General features: G+C 47.8%; 1 protein-coding gene across 2 annotated transcripts in view; it reads left to right on the top strand.

The window, feature by feature from the left end:
- VPS13D (vacuolar protein sorting 13 homolog D) overlaps positions 1-19,910 on the top strand; it is a 2,754,556-nt gene that overhangs the window by 1,011,147 nt on the left and 1,723,499 nt on the right. For both annotated transcript variants that reach the window (XM_086921894.1, XM_086921893.1), the window contains exon 32: positions 17,450-17,583. In XM_086921894.1, the coding sequence (XP_086778020.1) occupies positions 17,450-17,583 (134 nt within the window). The remainder of the gene's footprint in view (positions 1-17,449; positions 17,584-19,910) is intronic.

Genomic DNA, 19,910 nt, shown 5'->3' with positions numbered 1-19,910 from the left:
CTTTTTGCCACTTCTCTCAACAAAAACTGCAAATTATTCCCCAGCAGATATCCTCAGCCAGGATCTTGGGGAATGCCTTTCAACGCTCTTGGATGAAAACGTTTGCATACGCGTTTCTACTCATTACAGAAATCATTGAAAAAGTCAAAAGTGAACGTTGCCGTCTCATTCTCATCGCCCCAGTGTGGCCAAGACAGTATTGGTTCACCGAGATTCTTCAACTAGCAGAGTGCCCACACATTCAGTTTCTGCCAACAGAGGATCTCCTTTAAATGAACCAGGGTCAAGTGGTTCACCCACTGGTTCGAACTCTCAACTTATTGGCCTGGCTTCTCAACATACTGAATTCAGTACTCTAGGCCTCTCTGAAGAATGCGCTTCAATTCTTGATACGGCTCATGCTCCTTCTACAAGCAAATGCTATTCCGCAATGTGGAAAAGATTTTGCTCATGGTGTGCTTCATAGACTTGGCGTTCTTTCTCATCTACACCTGAGCAGATTCTTCCATATTTGCTACATCTAGCCAAATCATGACTATCTCATGCATCCATCAGGGTGCATCTAGCGGCACCTTCCAGATACAGGCGATGTTCTGGACGATTATCTTTATGGTTTAATAGACTGGTGAAGGAGTTTATGCATGGTCTCTTTGGGGCCTACCTGCCTGTCAAGCCTCCTTCGGTGCTATGGCAGCTGAACAAAGTCTTATCACAACTTATGAGATCTCCTTTAGAGCCCATTCACAAGTCTCAGTTGAAGTTAATTTCATGGAAGATGGCTTTTCTCTTAGCTATTACGTCTGCAAGGCAAATAAGTGAAATTCAGGTTTTCATCCCCTACCAACACTGATTTACAGAGCTCCTTGTGCTCTCGAAATCCAAGCCCTATCGCCCTCCCGTGACGACAACCCTGTTGACCATGAGCAAGGGGCAAAACCTCCTTCCTCATCCAGCCTCTCTCCAATTGCATGAATAGTTATGAATTCAAGGATTTAGACATCCCTCAGGATTGCAGGGAGGTTTTGTCTAAGGCAGGAGCTGATTTCAGCAACAAAGCTTATAGATTGAAATAGAAGTGTTTTTGTTCTGGGTGCCTTCAAATCAAAATCCACCCTCTTCTCTCATTTCCAGAGCAAATCTTGCCTTACCTTCTTTCTCCTTCCTGATCAGGACCGGCATATGCGTCTGTTAAGGTTTACCTCGCTGCCATCTCTTGATACAGACGTTCTTCCAATTCTTTGTTTTCTCACATCATCAAGCAGTTCATGATAGGATAATTCAGGACTTTTCCTCCCATTCGAGCTCGTCCGCAGAATGGCGTCTTAACATAGTCCTTTCGCAGCTTATGAAGCCACCGTTTGAGCCTATTCACAAAGTAGAGTTCAAATTTCTTACTTGGAAGGTTGCATTACTTTTGGCTCTCACCTCACCTAGGAGAATAAGTGAAATTCAAGCCTTCACTATAAAATCATAGCTACGCTTCACTGATGACTCTTTTCTGCTCAGAACGAATCCCAAATGTATTCCTAAAGTTCCATCCCAATTTCACCTTAACTATAGTTCTCCACACATTTTTTCCAAATCCATCCTCACCAGCTGAGAAATCTCTTCATTCTCTGGACATCAAACTATGTCTTAAGTTTTATTTCCAACTGACTAAACAAATTCTGAAGACAGATCAGTTGCTGGTTTTTTATGGGCCTCAAAATATGGGCGCTTCAGTCACAAAGACAACTATTGTACAATGAATTGCAATAACTATCCAACTCTGCCATGTAAGCTGCTCAAGGCTAAGGCACATTTCACCAGGGCGGTATTCTACTCTGCTGCCTTATTTTATGTTATCCCGTTAGACAAAGTCCGCTGTGCTGCAACATGGAGAACAGATATACTTTAATGCAGCATTTAATGCAGCATTATTGTTTGGATTTGGCAACCTGCAGAGACGCAGTTGTAGGACAAGCGGTCTTACATCATCTGTTCCAAAAAGTTAAGCCTCTACTCATAAAGGTATTTCATTATTTACTTTCTATGTTGTTTCCATAATGTGGTTATGTGATACTTCTTGGTTTTACATGCTGTGAATTGTTTTATGCTAACAATGCAATTCTGTATTATATTGTTATCCACCATCCTCTAAGGTACTTCTGTTTTCTACAATGTTTATCTGTATAACTGCTTGCTATTCTGATTCAAGCATGTGAATCTATTAAAGATCCAGTATTGGAGAAAATAATTCGTTTTTTACCTGTAACTACACTTCTCCAGTATTGGTATCTTTCGTAGATTCACTTGCGACCCACCCACCTCCCCTGAAAGCTTTCCTTATTTCCTCATTCATATGTTATCACAGTTGTGCTTGAAAATCCGAGGAACTCGGCCTCTCTTGGGAGTGTTCTACAGGGTGCTGTCGTCTGATTGGTTATTACTTAAGTTTGTTTCTTTTTTATAAAAGGATATAGATAGGCTATTGCACTGACTGTTCTTTGCTTTGTAGTTATAGTATTACTGCTTTTATAATGATACCGTGGGACTCCCACTCAATCGACGGGGTGATTCAAGCATGTGACTCTATTAAAAATACCAATACTAGAGAACCGTGGTTATAGGTAAGTAACTCATTTTCTTTCTTGACATCTCAGAGACACTTTAATTAACATTATCAGTAAAACAACCTTCTGAAGGATACTATATATTCCCCAACTGTCAGACTGAATCCAGAAATGTTGGGCTAATACTCCTTTATGATGATAAGTGGCATTGTGCAGCTCTACGTCTTCTCTAGAAGTGATGAGTGAAGCCCCATGTACTTTCACTGACTCACGCCCACTGACGTCAGTTCCTTTCTTTCTTTCTGTGGCTTTAGACGCAGACCCGGAACTACTCCTTGGTTTTTTCAAGGCCTTTTTTTTGAGCGTCCAGATGAATCCAAATGCCATACTGGGCTACAGGGTGAAGCTGTATGATGCCAAAAATCGGAAGACTCCAGGCCATGACCAGTTGAAGTCAAAAGGAAAGCCGGCTCCCGAAGTCATTCCAGTGGCAGATCATCACTGCCGTCAAAGTCTTCGGATAAAGTCCAAGACGAAGCATAAGAAATCGATGCAGGAATAGGCTTGTTCTCTTCTTTCTCATACTCCAGAGAGGGCATGAAGGCGTCAACATACCTCTTGGTTTCGCTCCTGAACTTCCATCGGAGCTGATTTAGAGTCTAGTCCCAGTGCACACCTAAATTCCTGTATCCGTCGGTGACGTTGCAGGAAGTCGAGGCCTTTTGAGAAGTAATGCTATGCATTTTGGACACTTTACTATTTCCCTCCAGCACACCTTTTGGTCCCAAGGATCCGCAAGGCCATCAAATCCGGCTTCCACACAAGAGGTAGTCCTTGGCACCGTATGTCCCCATCAAACCCACGAGTTCACCACCACCTCAAGTACCAAATTCGTATCCAGAGGCATCTTTTGTGCCAATTCCCTTTGCACCAGTGCTGATGACGGAGGAGGTTTTGCAGCCTATTGTATTTCCAACTCTGACCAGAAATCACCTCGACTGAGGCCGCTCCTGATTCCTACAGGAGGGCAGCCTGCAGGCAATCCTACTGATTCTGATACTTTGCCCTTATCACTCAGTAGGACCTAGACTGATTCAAACAATGACAATTTTAATGAAGGGGGTGATTTATCCCCCAATATGATGAGGACAATTGTTATGAAGAACTCCTAAGAGGCCAGTGACCTGAATACTTCTGTATATACTGGCCTTGTTTCTTCTCCTGGCGCTGCCGCTGAGGAAAATGCCTCCTTCAGCGCCTTTATGGAAAGGGCGACAGAATATTGGACCTACTACTCCCTACTATGGACGTGAAGACTAAGGTTCTAGCAAAAGAACTCCAGCCTGGTCAAGCACCCTCAGAACTTCTGTTGTCCTTTAAAGAGGCCCTTATGAATGCCAGCTGTCTTCTGGGCAGCTATTCCCATGAACTAGTATTTTCTGATGTTCTAGATGACCTAAGCTAGCCAGGATGGCCGTGAGGTAGCAAAATTTGTAATTCCGCCTTGCGTGGACACAACCGCTGTTGAGGTCAGGCAATTACAAGTGTGGTACTTTGGCACCAAGTCTGTGTGCTTCTCTGGAGATGGTCAAGCCTTTCTGATGGAAATATAAGTTGATGGCTCTCACTATTTGGTGCCAAGGCAGTTCCAGCCCCCGAACTGTGTAAGGAAAGCAGGGCCATGTCACATTCTTTGGGTTTTGCCCCCACCAGAAACTCCACCATCAATGTCAACCCCTCCTTGATCATAGCAGGGGTTTTTAATTTAACCTGTGTTTCAAACTTCCACCAGCCCAGGAGGCTTTTCAGCTTTTATTGTGGCCGAGGCCGCAGTCCACAAAGACAATGCCCAGGACAACAGGGACAGTGTGCAGCTCAGTCCCCTGCCTCTCCAGCATCCACAACTGCAAAACCGCTTTAGAGTGTCCCTTCCATCACACAGCCACTCTGTCAAATGCATGATTCGATATTTCCTCCGGGGTGGTAAGCCATCAATTCAGACCAGCAGGACCTCACATTGTCCTTGGGGCTACGCTCTCCCATTTCTTTTGACCCTGCCACACGTCCCACCACCATCCAGGTGACTGATGCAGGGCCACCTGTCCATTTTTCAGCAAGAACTTCAGGGTCTTCAAGACATAGAGATGGTTCCGGCTTCGGATGTAAGAACTGGGTGTTACTACCGCTATTTTCTGGTACCTAAGAAATACATAGGCCTTTGTCCTATTGTAGACCCCTCCCCCACTCCTTCTTGCCAAAGCACAATTACAAGATGCACACACTAGCGCAGGTCATGTCTGCCCTCGACCACTGATGGTCATGTCTGCCCTCGGCCACTGATGGTGGCGTTGGACATTCAGGATGCTTATTTCCATATCCCCTTCCCCCAGCTTCCCAGGCTCTGCCTGTGGTTCACAGTGGACCAGGACTATTTTTAGTTTGCAGTACTTCCTTTTGAACCAAAGCCCCTCAGGTGCTAACATATTCGGAGGTTGGAGGTACCAGTCTTCCCTGAGGGGTTGTTGAAGACAGGCTCACCCCAGGCAGTTGTGAACCACCTCCAGTTGACGGTGAACCTAATTAGGTTGTTGGGATTCACTATCAGCAAGACCATATCACACCCGACTCCTTCGCAGATGATCCTATTCATCTGAGCCATTCTGGATACGGAAACGTTTTGTGCCTTTCCCATGGACATTCAGATTATGATTCTGATGTTTAAGTCTCTGTCCTGGCTCTCAGTGCACAGGACTCTGAGGCTGCTGGGATTGTTGAACACCTACATTCTGCTGGTGACACTTGCTTGATAGCTTAGGCGGACTGTGCAGTGCGGTCTGAAGTCCCAGTGGGCACAGCATCAGAGCGATCTATCAGAGTGTATCCTGATTTGGGAGGAGACAACAAAAGATCTGCAGTGAAGGCTGCTGGAACACCATTGGGCGAGTGGCAGTCACTTCTTCTTATCCTACCCAGATTTGATAGTAGTCACAAATGCATCGCTTCTGGGTTGAGGAGGCCATCTAGGCGAGGTGGAGATCAGAGGTCTCTGGTGGAAGCTTGACTCCTCATCAGTTTGTTGTGGTTGAGAGTGGTTTACTGGGTATTAAAGGATTTCTTTCCTACCCTAGGAGGAAGGATTTTGCAGTTGGTCTCAGACACCACCACTACCATGTGGTACTGCAACATGCAGGGCTAGGTGGGGTCTTGGATCCTTTGCCAAAAGGCTTTAAGCCTGTGAAAATGGTTGGACTCCCAGAAAGTTTCTCTGGTGGTAAACCACCTGGTGCGATTTATAAACACCAGGGCGGACAAACTCAGCCGCCAACACTTATGGGACCATGACAGCACAAAAAGATGATGGACGGAATGCTGAACATTATGAAACATTCACCCCCACTACAGAGATCTGGGCCTAAATCCATTGTTTTTTTACTCGCCATGCCATTCCAGTTTGGATCCAGCCATATGCAAATCAGTTTTGACCCTGCTCCCCATGGAAACAGTCCAGCCCCAACTAACAGGCAATGTCCTCCCTGGGCACGAAACAAGAATTCTTGGACCAATTTTGGGATATCACCCCATATCAGTCAGGCTAGCTTGAATCCAGTGGCAGCAATTAAACTGAGGTGGTGCAGGACATCTTCTGTCAATAGAGAGAACCCTACTGGATCTTTTCACCACTGCTGAGAAAATGCAGTGTCAGCACTGTAGTTCTCAAAAAGGCTCTCTCATTCGTAGATGCATTCTGCCTAGAGTGGTGCCTGGGACTCCTGTATGCTTTTCCGTCTCTGGCTCTCTTACCCCAAGTTCTGAAGAAGATCAGGAATACCAAGGCAAGAGTCATGTCTGTGGAAACAGATTGGGCCAGGAGAGTGTGGTACCCCGAACTCTTGGGCATGAGCATCTGTCCTCCGATCAGGTTGCCGCTTTGTAGGATCTTCTGACTTAGCAGCATGGCAGGGTTCTGCACCTGAATCTGCACAATCTGTATATCCACGCTTGGAGACTAGGAGGCAGCATTTGTCCTCTTTTGACCTTCCTTTTAATGTTGTTCATGTCCTCTTCGCGGAGAGGCGTTCCTCTACAAAATCAGTGTACGCAGTCATTAGGACAAATTTGTGGCTTGGAGCGGCACACCCAAATTGATCCACTAAAAGCCAAGTTATCTGAAGTTTTCTTGTTTGTTTTGTATCCGGCTCAGCAAGGACTTGCTTTTTGCACTGCTGAAGGCTATTTGTCTGCTCTTTCAGTTTTGTTATGAATGCAGGATCAGCCTTCTTTATTTAAGTCACCTTTTGGAATGAGATTTTTGAAAGGTTTGCAAATTTTTTTCTATCAACACCTTTTGTGATACCACAGTGGGACTTGAACTTCTCCCTTTTTTAATATGCACCCCTTTTGAGCTGCAGCCCATTAGTTTGTGAGGAAAACAGTTTTTCTCATTGCCATAGCATCAGCTAGGTGTGTAGGCGAACTGCAGACTCCTTCAGTAAACCCACCTTGTATATCATTCTTCCTCGACAAGTTGGTTTGAGGACCTGAGCTTGCTTTCTACTGAAAGTGGGGACGCCATTACCTGTTAGGCAGGCTTTTACCAATCTGGCATTCTTTACCCCCACCTCATTCCTCTAAGGAGGAAGCAAGAATTCATTGTTTCGACCCTAAGAGGGCCCTAAGCTTTCATATTGATTGCACCAAAGACCATTGGATGGACGATCAGCCATTTGTGGGGCTCTCAGGTGCAAAGAATGTCAAGACAGTGCAAAAACAGACCTTCTCTTGCTGGATTGCTCTCTGCGTAAAGATATGCTATGCACAGGGGACGAAGTAGCCTCCGTAAGGCTTATGGGGTCATTCCAACAGTGCTAAGGCTGCTACCATGGCGCTAGCACACAGAGTTCCTTTCCTCGACATTGGTCAGGCGGCTTCTGGTCCTACTACCTCAACAGTTGGGTCCGTTGAGAAGAGCATTTTCCCAGTCAATCCTGCAGGACTTTTTGGTCTGAGTCAGTTTACAGACCCACCACTTGGGGAGGCGCTGTTGTGGTATCTGGTCACAAGGTGCGGAATCTTGTGTTTAGAGGTATCCATCAGAAGAACAAGTTACTCACCTTTGATACAGATGTTTCTAGTGGATACTCTATCTAACCGTTGGTTCCTCACTGACCCTACCCTTCTGTGACCTGGACTATTTTTCCATCCAAAAGGTCTCATGGTAGATATCTGCACACTGGACATACCAATCTGCCGATCGTCTCTGTGTCCGAGGGTGTGGACAGCCTAAGAAAGCAACTGATGTCTGCATGCATTGGGGGCATTTATTTACATCTCTGCTTGTCACTTCTGGAGCCGAACAATGTGGAGCAGATCCGCACAATGCAACCTCAGGAATACTGTTTTTAGGTTTCCTGGCACCTGAGGAATATTCAGATGGTGAGAAATCTGCAGTTTGAGTATCCACCAGAAAGCTCATTATCAAAGATAAGTAACTTGTTTTATTGAGGCACCTCTTATGCTTTATGCAAACATCTTGTTTTTGCTTTTATTCCTGAACTGATGTCTTGTTTCGTGAGGCCATAATCTGAAAGAGACACGTTAGTGATAGATTCCTTACCTTAGAATATCCCCAGGCGTCAGATTGGATCCTGAAAGTTTTTGATAGCAGTACCTCTGCGTGTCAGTAGGTGGCGATGTGCAGCTCCGCATCTGTCGCTGGCATCGTAATTGCCGAGATGAGGTCACAGAGACTACTTAGGCACCAGCCATGCGTGCTGACGTCAGTTCTTTATTTTTCCGCGCCAGTAAGCGCAGATCCGGTTAGAGGACGTACCTTAGTCACTTTTTTACTCATTTTTTGAGATTTTTTGTCTCCTTTTAATGTACTCTGGTGCACGTAGGGATGCCTGGTTTTAGGTCTTGTGGGGCCTGCCGTCCCAATATGTCGGTGGCGGACCCCCACGGCGTCTGCCTCTACTGCCTGGAGTGCGACCACGTCTCTTGGTCCTGTATGGGCTGTCTGGCCATGGCCCGAAGGCCTTGAGGGAGTGGCGCCGGAAGTTACTTGAGGTCCACTCGTCCCAGCGCCGTTCTCGGTCTAGGGGCTGTTCCAGAGAACGCTCGCGGGGCCACCATCATCGCTAATACAGCTGTGCTCTCGCAACTACATTGAGGTGTCATATGAATTCAGTACAGTAACAGGTATGATCAAATGAACAGAAGCAGATTCTTCAGTGTGTTCTTAGTCCCAGCAGGGAGATGATTTATTGCATCCAGACTTGAGAAATGTCACAATATGCCGACACGTGTTTAGTCGTGTGCCGTTGAGTCAACACGACTCTTCAGGGCTTCAGACTCAACACCAAGGAATGGGTCGAGGGTAGTCTGGAACTAATAATAATTTTCTGTGTTGGTAGATTAGAGAGATACAATGCTAATTTCTTGCTCAAATATATAGATGAGTAACGGTGGAGTGTCCAGTGGAATCAAAATCCGATTTAACAGCTAAGTACCGCCCTATCAGGTGTGTGAGAATCTTCACAATTAGAGCGCTGGAAACGTGTGTGTTTTCAGGCGGTGACCGGGAGGTACTCGGGCTCCAGAGACGACACAAAAAGAAAACGAAGAAGCATGGTCGCTCTCTGACGTCCCCCCGTCGGTCCCCGGATGCGGACAAGGGGGACAGGGGTTCTGCCCCTGCGGCTCCTTCGGAGCCCGGGAGTCCCACGGCCTACCCACCTTATCCGGGTCCGTCGGCGACTCGCGCACAGGTACAAGAATTTCTTGCTACCATGGACCGCCTGTTTAGGCCTTGGGCCCCGCGGTCCCGTGTCCAGATCCTGTCGAGCCTTCGGCGGTGGCTCCAGTCCCTGCGCCACATGATCCTGCGCCGCTGGCTCCGCCATGGTGCCACTTGGTCCGCTGCCGGCTCCGTCTCCATCTTCGGTTCTGCCTCTGGCGCCTCAGTGGATACCATTTGTCCCGCCCCTGCCCCGGTTCCAGGACAATGTTGTCCCTACCTGGGATCCGCATTGGGTTCCCGGCACCGTTTGTTCCTTCCCCGGTCCCTGCCCCGCCACCTTGGTCTGTACAACATACGGCGGAGGGGGAGGAGGACTGGGAGGGGTCCGAGGACCCTCTTGCTCGTCAGTGTGACTCCAAGCAGGACTGGACAGGCGAGTTGGAGGAGGCCGGCGTCCTTGATGGCTCCTCTGACCCGGGGTTTGCCTCTTCCCCTCCTACCATGTAGGAGGGCGCCTCTTAAACTGTGGTGCTCGGGCAGCCGAGGTCCTCAACCTTGCTCTCCCTAAAGTGACCCTAAAAACTAATCTCCCCACTGAGGTGCTCCAGATGGCTTTGTCGGTGCCCCTGCTGGTCTTTAATGACGCCCTCACTGACGTCTTACTGGGTACTTGGTCGCGGCCAGCCACAGGGGCCCTCTGTGGATAAGAACATCGCCAGGCGTCATCGCCAGGCTCCGGGTGACCCTGCCTTTCTGACCACTCATCCTACGCTCGAGAGCCTGGTCATCCAAGCTTCGACATCCCAGAATGCCTTCCCCACGGCTCTGCTGGATAAGGACTCTAAGAAGCTAGAGCAGTTTGGCAAGCAGTTGTTATCTTCGGCCAGCTTAGGCCTGCAGTCGGTGAACACTGCGTGCATATTGGGCCGCTATTCCCACACGGTGTGGGATACAGTTGCACAGGTGTTGCCTCAGTGCCCTGAGGAGGTCCAAGCTGTGCTGTCCCAAGCTGTTGTTGAAGGCAAAGATGCGGCTAAGTTCGCCATTCGGTGTTGGTTGGACACCGCGGACTCACTAGGAAGGGTGATTTCTACGACTGTGGCGCTTTGTCGCCACGCCTGGTTGAGATCTACCGGGTTCTCACCTGATGGCACTCGCCTGTTTGGCGATAAGGCAGACCGTGTGCAGGAGCATTTGAAGGACTCTCGGGCTACGGCTAAGTCCTTGGGTCTCTCTACCACGCAGCCGGCCACGTCTACTTTTCATTCCTTTCTTGGCACCTGCCCGCTCGTTCAGTCAGAAGCCTGCGCAGAACCAAACTTGGCGTGGCCGTGGGCGTGTAGGCCGCAGTGGTGTCCAGGGGGCCAGCGTGCTGGTCAGTCCACCTCTGCTCCCGCAGCATCCGCCTCAAAGCCTTCCTAAACCGAGCTTTTGGGTGCATCCCACGTCAGTGGGCGGCAGGATTCGTCATCACCTCCCCCACTGGCGTGCTGTCGCTCCCGACAAGTGCTTACTGCAACTCGTCCGGAGGGTTTACTCCGTCCCCTCCGAGTCTACCCCCCAGCCATGCCACCTCAGATCCACCGCATGTCGGGGGAAACACCCATTACATCGATGTCAACACATCGCGGTGCCATCGCACCGCGACTTTTACATCGCTGGATCGTTTGCATCGCATGCATTCACTATGCATGCGACCACGGCGCAATGCCATTAACATCGCATGCGACTACAACGATCCTGCGATGGTACGGCATGAAAATCGTTATACAAACACGAACAAAACACAAGCAAAACTTGGAAAAGTTATGGCCTAACATGCAGTGAAATAAAAAAAAAGCACAAATCGTTATCGAGGCTTGGAAAAGTTATGGCCTAACATGCGGTGAAATATAAAAAAACACAAATCGTTATAAACAATCCTGCGATGGTACGGCATGAAAATCGTTATACAAGCACGAACAAAACACAAGCACGAGGCACACCTGCACAAGCACGTCCGGCATTAAAATCATTATCGAGGCTTTGAAAATGTATGGCCTAACATGCGGTGAAATAAAAAAAAGCATGAGGCTTTGAAAACTTATGGCCTAACAATCCTGTGATGGTAAGGCATGAAAATCGTTATACAAGCACGAACAAAACACAAGCACGAGTCACACCTGCACAAGCACGTCCAGCATGAAAATCGTTATCGAGGCTTTGAAAAGTTATGGCCTAACATGCGGGGAAATAAAAAAAACACAAGGCTACTTATGGCCTAACATGCGGTGAAAAAAAAAAGCACGAGGCTTTGAAAACTTATGGCCTAACATGCGGTGAAATAAAAAACAATCTGTGTCACATTATTGTGTGCCAAGAGGTTGGTGGAGGATGTGTGGGTGCATGGATGCATGATGTGTGGGTGGTGGATGGGTGCATGATGGATGGATGGATGGATGGATGGGTGGATGGATGGATGGATGGATGCATGATGGATGGATGGATGCATGATGGATGGATGGATGAATGATGGAATATATGGATGGATGAATGGATGGGTGATGGAATATATGGATGGATGGATGCATGATGGATGGATGGATGGGTGGATTGATGGGTGCATGATGGATGGATGGATGATGGATGGATGGGTGGGTGGATGGATGCATGATGGATGGGTGGGTGGATGGATGCATGATGGATGGGTGGATTGATGGGTGCATGATGGATAGATGGATGATGGATGGATGGGTGGATGGATGATGGATGGATGGATGGATGGATGCATGATGGATAGGTGGATGGATGGGAGGAATGATGGGTGCATGATGGATGATGGATGATGGATGGATGGATGGATGATGCTTGGATGGGTGGATGGATGCATGATAGGTGGGTGGATGGATGGATGGATGCATGATGGAATATATGGATGGATGGATGCATGATGGAATATATGGATGGATGGATGCATGCTGTAATATATGGATGGATGCATGATGGATGGGTTGATGGATAGGTGCATGATGGATGGATGGATGGATGGATGGGTGGATGCATGATGGATGGATGGGTGCATGATGGATGGATGGACGGATGGTGGATGGGTGCATGATGCGTGGGTGGCACCAAAATGGAACAAACGTTTTTCTTTTTTTTTAAAAAGACAAGTAGATCCCTGAAGCATTTAGCCCAGACAGCAAGTAGATTTTTAGATACAATCCTACATCCCTGATATGCCAAGTTAATTACAGCTATTTCCAATTATATCAACTAGAATAGTTTTAACATGCTCGTTAGTATTGATGAATGATTGTTCCTAATGCAATATGCCTTCAAAAAGACTTTTCCCAGAACCCGTATTTATAACTAAAACTGAGCTGTTCATACATGGTCTATGTCCACTATTAACTCTTGATCGGCAGAAAGGTGAGATTTATGCCTTCAAAAACACTTTTCCCAGAACCAGTATTTATAACTAAAACTGAGCTGTTCGTATATGTTCTCTGTCCACTATTAACTCTTGATCGGCAGAAAGGTGAGATTTAAATAATGGTTATACTGAGATCAGTTTACAGTGAAGCGCTGCTTATTTCCGCTTAGAGGGGAACCATAGTGAGGCTACATTTGGTTCAAAACAGTTGTTTACGTCATCCTTGTATTTCAGAGATGAGCACATGCCTCTCCTTTTACAATCCATCCTAAATACCTTTGGATAGATAAAATATTTTGATTCAGGCCCTCGGTATTCCCAGCGTCAGCTGTGTCCTACCCATCTTCACGCTAAAATTCAAAACTAATATACCACCAGGCAGTTTTGGTCCACAGCTACAGTGATTATCCCTCGCTGTGTGAAAAAGAGTTGAGTGAGTAGTTTAGAAATGGGAGCTGTCAAGAAATGGAACATCCCTCTAATCCATCTATGGCAGAAACTCTAATCACTTGAGCTTTAGGAAAGCACTGAATATACTCCTCAGCCCCTTCACAGCAAATAGCACCTTACCAGGGGAATACAGCCCCCACCAGTCAGTGCGGCAGGCGCCACCAATGCTGATTCTATGCGCCAGGAGGAGCTTTAAAGCTGTTCCTGTCTCCCGCTGCGCGGGACGCGCCAGGGTAAAGCCTGGGCCAAGGGCGGGACCTTCTGCGCCCGTCCATGGCCAGGCTGGGCCTACCCTATGGATGGTCATCTACGAGGCAGCAACAGCGCGAGGGACACATTACTCACGGTGCACACTGCGAAGAATTTACTACAGTGACGTTGCCGGTTAGTGTAATCTTGGTAGCCTGTAACTTGTGTGAACACTGCATTAGGGCAAAGGCTAAATATAATATTCTATTTGCAGGAATTTACTGTATATACCTACTATGGGGAAGCGAATGGTTGCTCACACAGACCATCTTAATAGCAACAAGAGGGCTACTATTGACTATTATTTGGCAAAAGCGGTGGGAGCAATCTCATAAGAGATTGTTAAAGCTGAGAGGAGACTTTCTATCGGCTCTGTCAGACTTCCTGCACCAGTACTCAAGCCTCGACAAGCAACATTGCGTTGTCATGTCGTGCGATGTAAATTCGCCGATGTGTCACGCTATCCAATTACATGGCCTCATTTGAGTCGCAACAACGTGCGATGAAAACATTGCCGCTGTAATCGCGGTTGCGATGTAAGTGCTGCGCTGTAAACTGCCGCGATGTAAATGTAGGCGATGGATCGTCATACAACCCATGTCGGGGGATCACTTTGCGCTTCTCCAACAGGAAGTCATGGCCCTCTTGGCTAAGGAGCCCATCAAGCGTGTTCCTCGGCCAGCAGTAGGACGTGGTTGTTATTCCCACTACTTTCTGGTCCCCAAGAAGGACAAGGGGGCTTGCGCCCCATCTTGGACCTCAAGTACGTCAATCGCTTCCTCCAGAAGGAGAAGTTCAAGATGTTGACTCAGGTCTTGGCTGCCCTCGACCCTGGAGCCTGGATGGTGGTGTTGGACTTGCATGACACATATTTTCACATCCTCGTCCTGCCGGCCGACCGACGTTACCTCCGGTTCACGGTAGGCCAGGAGCATTTTCAGTTTGCTGTGCTCCGTTTCTGCCTTACCCGCGCCCCTCGGGTGTTCACGAAAGTGATGGCAGTGGTCGCAGCTCACCGGCGCAGGTCAGGGGTGTCAGTCTCCCCCTACCTCAACGACTGGTTGTTGAAGGCGGGCTCGCCCCAAGCAGTTGTCACCCACCTTCAGACAACGGCGGACCTCCCGCATGAGTTCTCCTTCAACATGCCGAAGTCGCACCTGAGTCCCTCTCAGAAGCTCCCCTTCATTGGAGCGGTTCTGGATTTGACACGGTTTTGGGTTTATCCTCCCGAGCAGTGAGTCTGGGATATTCAGGCTATGATTCTGATCTTTCAGCCTCTATCCCGGGTTTCAGTCAGGATGACCCTCCGGCTCCTAGGCCTGATGGCCTCCTGCATCCTGCTAGTGCAACATGCCAGAGGGCATATGCGGGCTCTGCAGTGGGACCTGAAGTTCCAGTGGGCACAGCATCGGAGCAACCTATCCGATCATGTCCAGATCTCGGAGGGCCCTGCACATCGATTGCAGTGGTGGCTCACGAATTGCGATTGGGTAAATGGGAGGTCCCTCTCCCTTCCCCAACCGGAGCACACAGTGGGTTACGGATGTTTCCCTTCTCGGATGGGTAGGCCACTTTGGAGAGGCGGAGATCAGAGGCCTCTGGTCTTCGGCGGAGTCCCGGCTCCATATCAACCTTTTGGAGCTTCGAGCGATCTGACTTGCACTGAAAGCATTCCTTCCCTCTGTCCAGGGAAGTGTGGTGCAGGTGTTCACGGACAACACCACCGCCATGTGGTATTGCAACAAACAGAGCGGGGTGGAGTCCTGTACCCTATGTCAGTAGGCTCTGTGCCTCTGGACATGGCTGGAACATCAAGGCATTACCTTGGTGGTTCTACACCTAGCAGGTTCTCTGAACGCCAGGGCGGACGAACTCAGCCACCGGTGCTTGATGGATCACGAATGGCGTCTGAACTCGGACGTGGCGCAAGGTCTCTTTCAGCAGTGGGGAGAGCCTTGGTTAGATCTATTCGCCACCGAAGAGAATGTGTAATGTCATCAGTTCTGCGTGTTGGAATTTCCAAGGCCGCATTCGCTCGGGGACGCTTTTCGTCGAGAGTGGAGTTGCGGTCTATTGTACGCCTTTCCGCATATACCACTTCAGCCCAGAGTGCTGAAGAAGTTTTGGCTCAACCGGTCCCAAGTTATTCTTGTGGCTCCGGAATTGGGCACGAAGATACTGGTATCCCAAGCTACTCACTTTGGCGATCGATCCACCGATACAACTCCCTCTTTGGGAGGATCTTCTGTCGCAGCAGCAGGGGACGGTCCTCAACCCAAACCTGTCCCGCTTCCACCTCCATGCATGGAGATTGAGCGGCGACAGTTGACAGCTTTCAATCTTCCTCCCGAAGTCTGCAATGTTATTTTGGCAGCCAGGCATCCCGCCACTAAAACGGTATACACCTGCAGGTGGAACAAGTTTGTGGCATTGTGCACAGCCAAGTCTGTGGACCCCCTTTTTGCTCCTCTTTCCGAGGTCTTTCTGTTCCTTCTTTCTTTGGCCCAGCAGGGCTCTGCTCCGGACACTATTAAAGGTTATCTTTCGGCCATCTCCTTCTTTCTACTGCTTCCAGATCAGTCTTCTCTTTTTAAGTACCCGGTTGTTACCCGTTTTCTGAAAGGTATTACGCATATTTCTTACTAGCAAGACGGCTTTCTTGGTAGCTATCACCTCTGCTAGAAGAGTAAGTGAGCTCCAGGCTCTTTCTTCTAAACCTCCCTTCCTTTCTGTTCATCAGGACAAGGTGGTTTTAAGGACCCATCCTTCTTTCTTGCCAAAGGTTGTCACACCTTTCCACGTTGGGCAGTCCATCACTTTGCTCACTTTCTTTCCGCATCCTTCGTAAGAGGAAGAGAGGCTCCACCGTCGTGACCCAAAACGTGCGCTCTTGTTCTATCTGTAGCACACAACATTTCCGGGTGGATGACCAGCTCTTTGTTGGCTATGTGGGCGCCAAAAAAGGTCGGCCATGCACAAACGGACCATCTCTTGGTGGGTCATTCTCTGCATTACAGCCTGTTACTCGTTGGCTAAGAAGGAGCCTCCTGTGGGGCTGTGGGCCCATTCTACCAGGGCAACAGCAGCCACTACTGCCTTGGGACACGGCGTTCCCTTGCAGGATATTTGTCAGGCAGCTACGTGGGCCTCGCTGCACAAGTTTACCAAGCATTACTGCCTTGACAGTCAAGTCCGGAGAGATGGCTTCTTTGGCTGTTCTGATCTCCGTGACTTTCTGGTGTAATCTTGTTCACAGACCCACCACCGGGGTTGGTATAGCTGGGGTATATATTCTAAGGTAAGGAATCTATCACTAACATGTCTCTTTCAGATGCACAAGGTACTACTTGTGTAACAATATATCTGTAAGAGACATTAATTAGTGATGGATTCTTTACCGCCTCACCCATCCTCCCCTTTCTGCAAACTGATTTCTAGGGTTAAGGACATCCCTTTCAGGGCCCTAGTTTCTTAGCACCAGTGGTCAGTTTCTTGCATGGCTCTGCGTTCTTGGCGCGGAAAGTCGTGTACAGAACTGACGTCAGTGCACATGGGTGGCGCCTAAGTAGTCTCCATGATGACATCGCGGCGCTTACGACGCCAGCGACGGACGCGGAGCTGTACAACGCCACCTACTGACGCGCAGAGGTACTGCTAGCTGAAACTTTTCGGATCCAGTCTGAAGCCTGGGAATATTCTAAGGTAAGGAGTCTAACTAATGTCTTTTACAGATATATCATTACACAAGTAGTAACTTGTGCATTAAGTATATATGCTTGGAAGGATTGTGGCCATTTCATAAACTTTATTGAGAATTTGTTAATGTGTGGCAATCTCTTCATGAGTTTGAAGAATAGGAAATAGGGATGAGAGAGTTATGCACACATGTTATGAAAACGCATTCACACATTGAAATCTTGCAGGTGTAGCATATTGTTCAGATTTGTACCCATTCTGTTTGCCTATTGTTCTTTATATAAATAAGCATAATATTTTGGTATTCTTGTTGTTTTTGTAACATTCTACTTTTGCTGTTTGGACCAGGTACTGAATTTGTTGTAGTTGAAGATATGTCTTGCTTTGATACCAATGCTATTATTCTGAAAGGGACTACTGTTCTAACCTACAAACCTAAACTGACTGATCGCCCATTCTCTGGAATTCTCTCTGGCATTGAGGTAAGAACAAAAAATGTTTGAACCTGTTAACCATCATCAAAGCTTTATTTCGATATATATAATATCATAAAAGCACCTTTACAATTAAAAACACAGTTCATTAACAATACATTTAAAAGAAATTAAAGATAACCTTTTATATTACAATAAATAATTAAAAATGCATTAAACTGTAACAGCTTTGTGGATATATGGGTATATAAAAAGATATTTTGCTTATGCTTAATTCATCGAATAGCCTTCAGCCTAATCAGCCAAGCCCAACTTAAAAATTTGGCCACCCCACACACTAGGGTTGTGCTAGCATCAGCCTTAAGTATTCTCAGTGCGACAGAGTGGTCCCTGGTTTCAAGCAACAGACACACAGGTTTGAGCCATTTCTCTCTAGGTTTTGTGTAGGCTGGGCATACAAAAAACACATGAGCAATATTTTCAATAACAACTGTGCAGGTTGGATAGTCAGCGGGAGTTTGATGCGGTGGCTTCCACTTGCTAGTACGGTCGCTAAGTGGAAGAGTGCCCACCCTGAACTGAATAAAAATATATCTGTCTCTAGGCTTCATAATAAAATCTAGATAGGGCTCCAGGCGAGGCTTAGGCTTGTGCTGACGGAATACCTCAGTTAGCCTACCTTGGTTTGGTTCCCTCTGCTCTTGGTCATCGACCCATGCCCAGTAGGCCCGCTTACTTTCTGCCTTAGATAGCAATGCCCCAGACTCCCAAGCAGTTAAAAGACCCATTACCAGCAAAAGCTTCTTTATATTAGCTAGCCAACTAATTTTATGAGCTCCTTGAACGTTCATGACCTCTTTTAAGCCGTCGGTGTACCTTGAGAGCTCCAGGGTAAGCCATAGTCGGGCCCAGTATAAGAGAGGGCGCAGAGTAGCTAGGTCCTTGATGGAACGGCGACCCAGATCACTCAAAAGTGGCTTAGTTGGGGTACCCCTTGGGAGCGAAACAAGCTCCCTAAAGAACTTGTTCTCTGCGATAACTAGGGCATCCACACATTCGAAGCCCCAAAGCTCCGCACCATATAGGACGCAGCCTACAGCTTTTGCAGCATAGATGTCCAGGGCAGGAGCAACGGGCTTAGAGGTGGAGGCACGGTGTTCCCTCCCCAGTACTCCAACTACCCTCTTATGGTTCAGCGCCATTTTATCAATGTGTGGCTGCCATTTAAGTTTATCGGAAATCCTAATCCCCAGGTAGTCAAACTCTTTTACACGTTCCAGAGACACCCTGTCAAGAGACAAGGTAGATCTGGACGATCTAATCGGGTTAAAGTAAAGAAGCTTGGTTTTGGAAGTATTTATGGCAAGGCCCCTCAGCTTACAAAACAAACAGAAGTGGTGTAACAGCTTCTGCAATCCTGCAGGAGTTTTTGATACTAACAGCGTATCATCCGCAAAGAGTAATGCGGGGACTTTATCACCCGCCAGGACCGGGGCGTCAGCATTGATTTCACGCAGAAAGGAGACTACGCCATTCACAAATAGCATGAAGAGTGAAGGAGCCAGTACACAACCCTGGCGTACCCCTCTATCCACAGGGATTTTATCAGTTTTTTGCTCCTGTGCTCCCCATCTAATACGGGCATAATTTCCGTCATGCATACGAGCCAAGAGATTCAGAATGGGCGAAGGAATCCCCATCTCTTCCAGGACCAGCCATAGGCAGTCTTCAGGTCAATAAATGCCAAATAAAGACCGCCTTTGCCAATGGTAACCACCTTACAGTGTAAGAGCACTAGCCTAAATGCCTGGTCTATTGTGCTTGTGCAAGTCCTAAAGCCAGCCTGAAAGGGTGATATAATACTATTTTCATCCGCCCACAAGAGAATCCTCTCCAAGAGTACCCTGCCAACCAGTTTCTGCCCAGCATCTATAAGACTTATTGGGTTGGCAGGGTCCCCCCTTGGGCCTTTCTTGTATCTAGGGATCACTTTGGCCCCCTTCCAAGAGTTCGGGACCGGTGAGCCTTCCAACAAGGCATTCGTAAGAATTTCAAAGTAGGACGTCCAGCCTTCGATGTTAGCTTTAAAATGGTCACCCGGTACACCATCTTGTCCCGGGGCCTTAGCGGGCACGATCTTGGTTAATGCAGCCAGCACCTCTTTCTTGTCTACTCTAGTGAATGGAACCTGGGAAGACTCAGTAACCATGGCACCATGAAAGGGCCCTGGAGTACCCAAATGCTCATCACCCCCGTACAATTTCCTGAAATGCTCAAACCACTCCCTATTTGTAATATGATTGGGGACTTGATCTGGGTCGCAGCCATTGGATCTTCTGACTTAAGTCCAAAATAGCTCACCATTTTTAGATTTA

The sequence above is a fragment of the Lissotriton vulgaris genome, chromosome 5 (assembly GCF_964263255.1).
Source record: "Lissotriton vulgaris chromosome 5, aLisVul1.2, whole genome shotgun sequence".
Classification (NCBI taxonomy): Eukaryota; Metazoa; Chordata; class Amphibia; order Caudata; family Salamandridae; genus Lissotriton; species Lissotriton vulgaris.
Note: the sequence above shows the minus strand (reverse complement) of the source record. Positions and strands in the feature narration are given on the sequence as shown.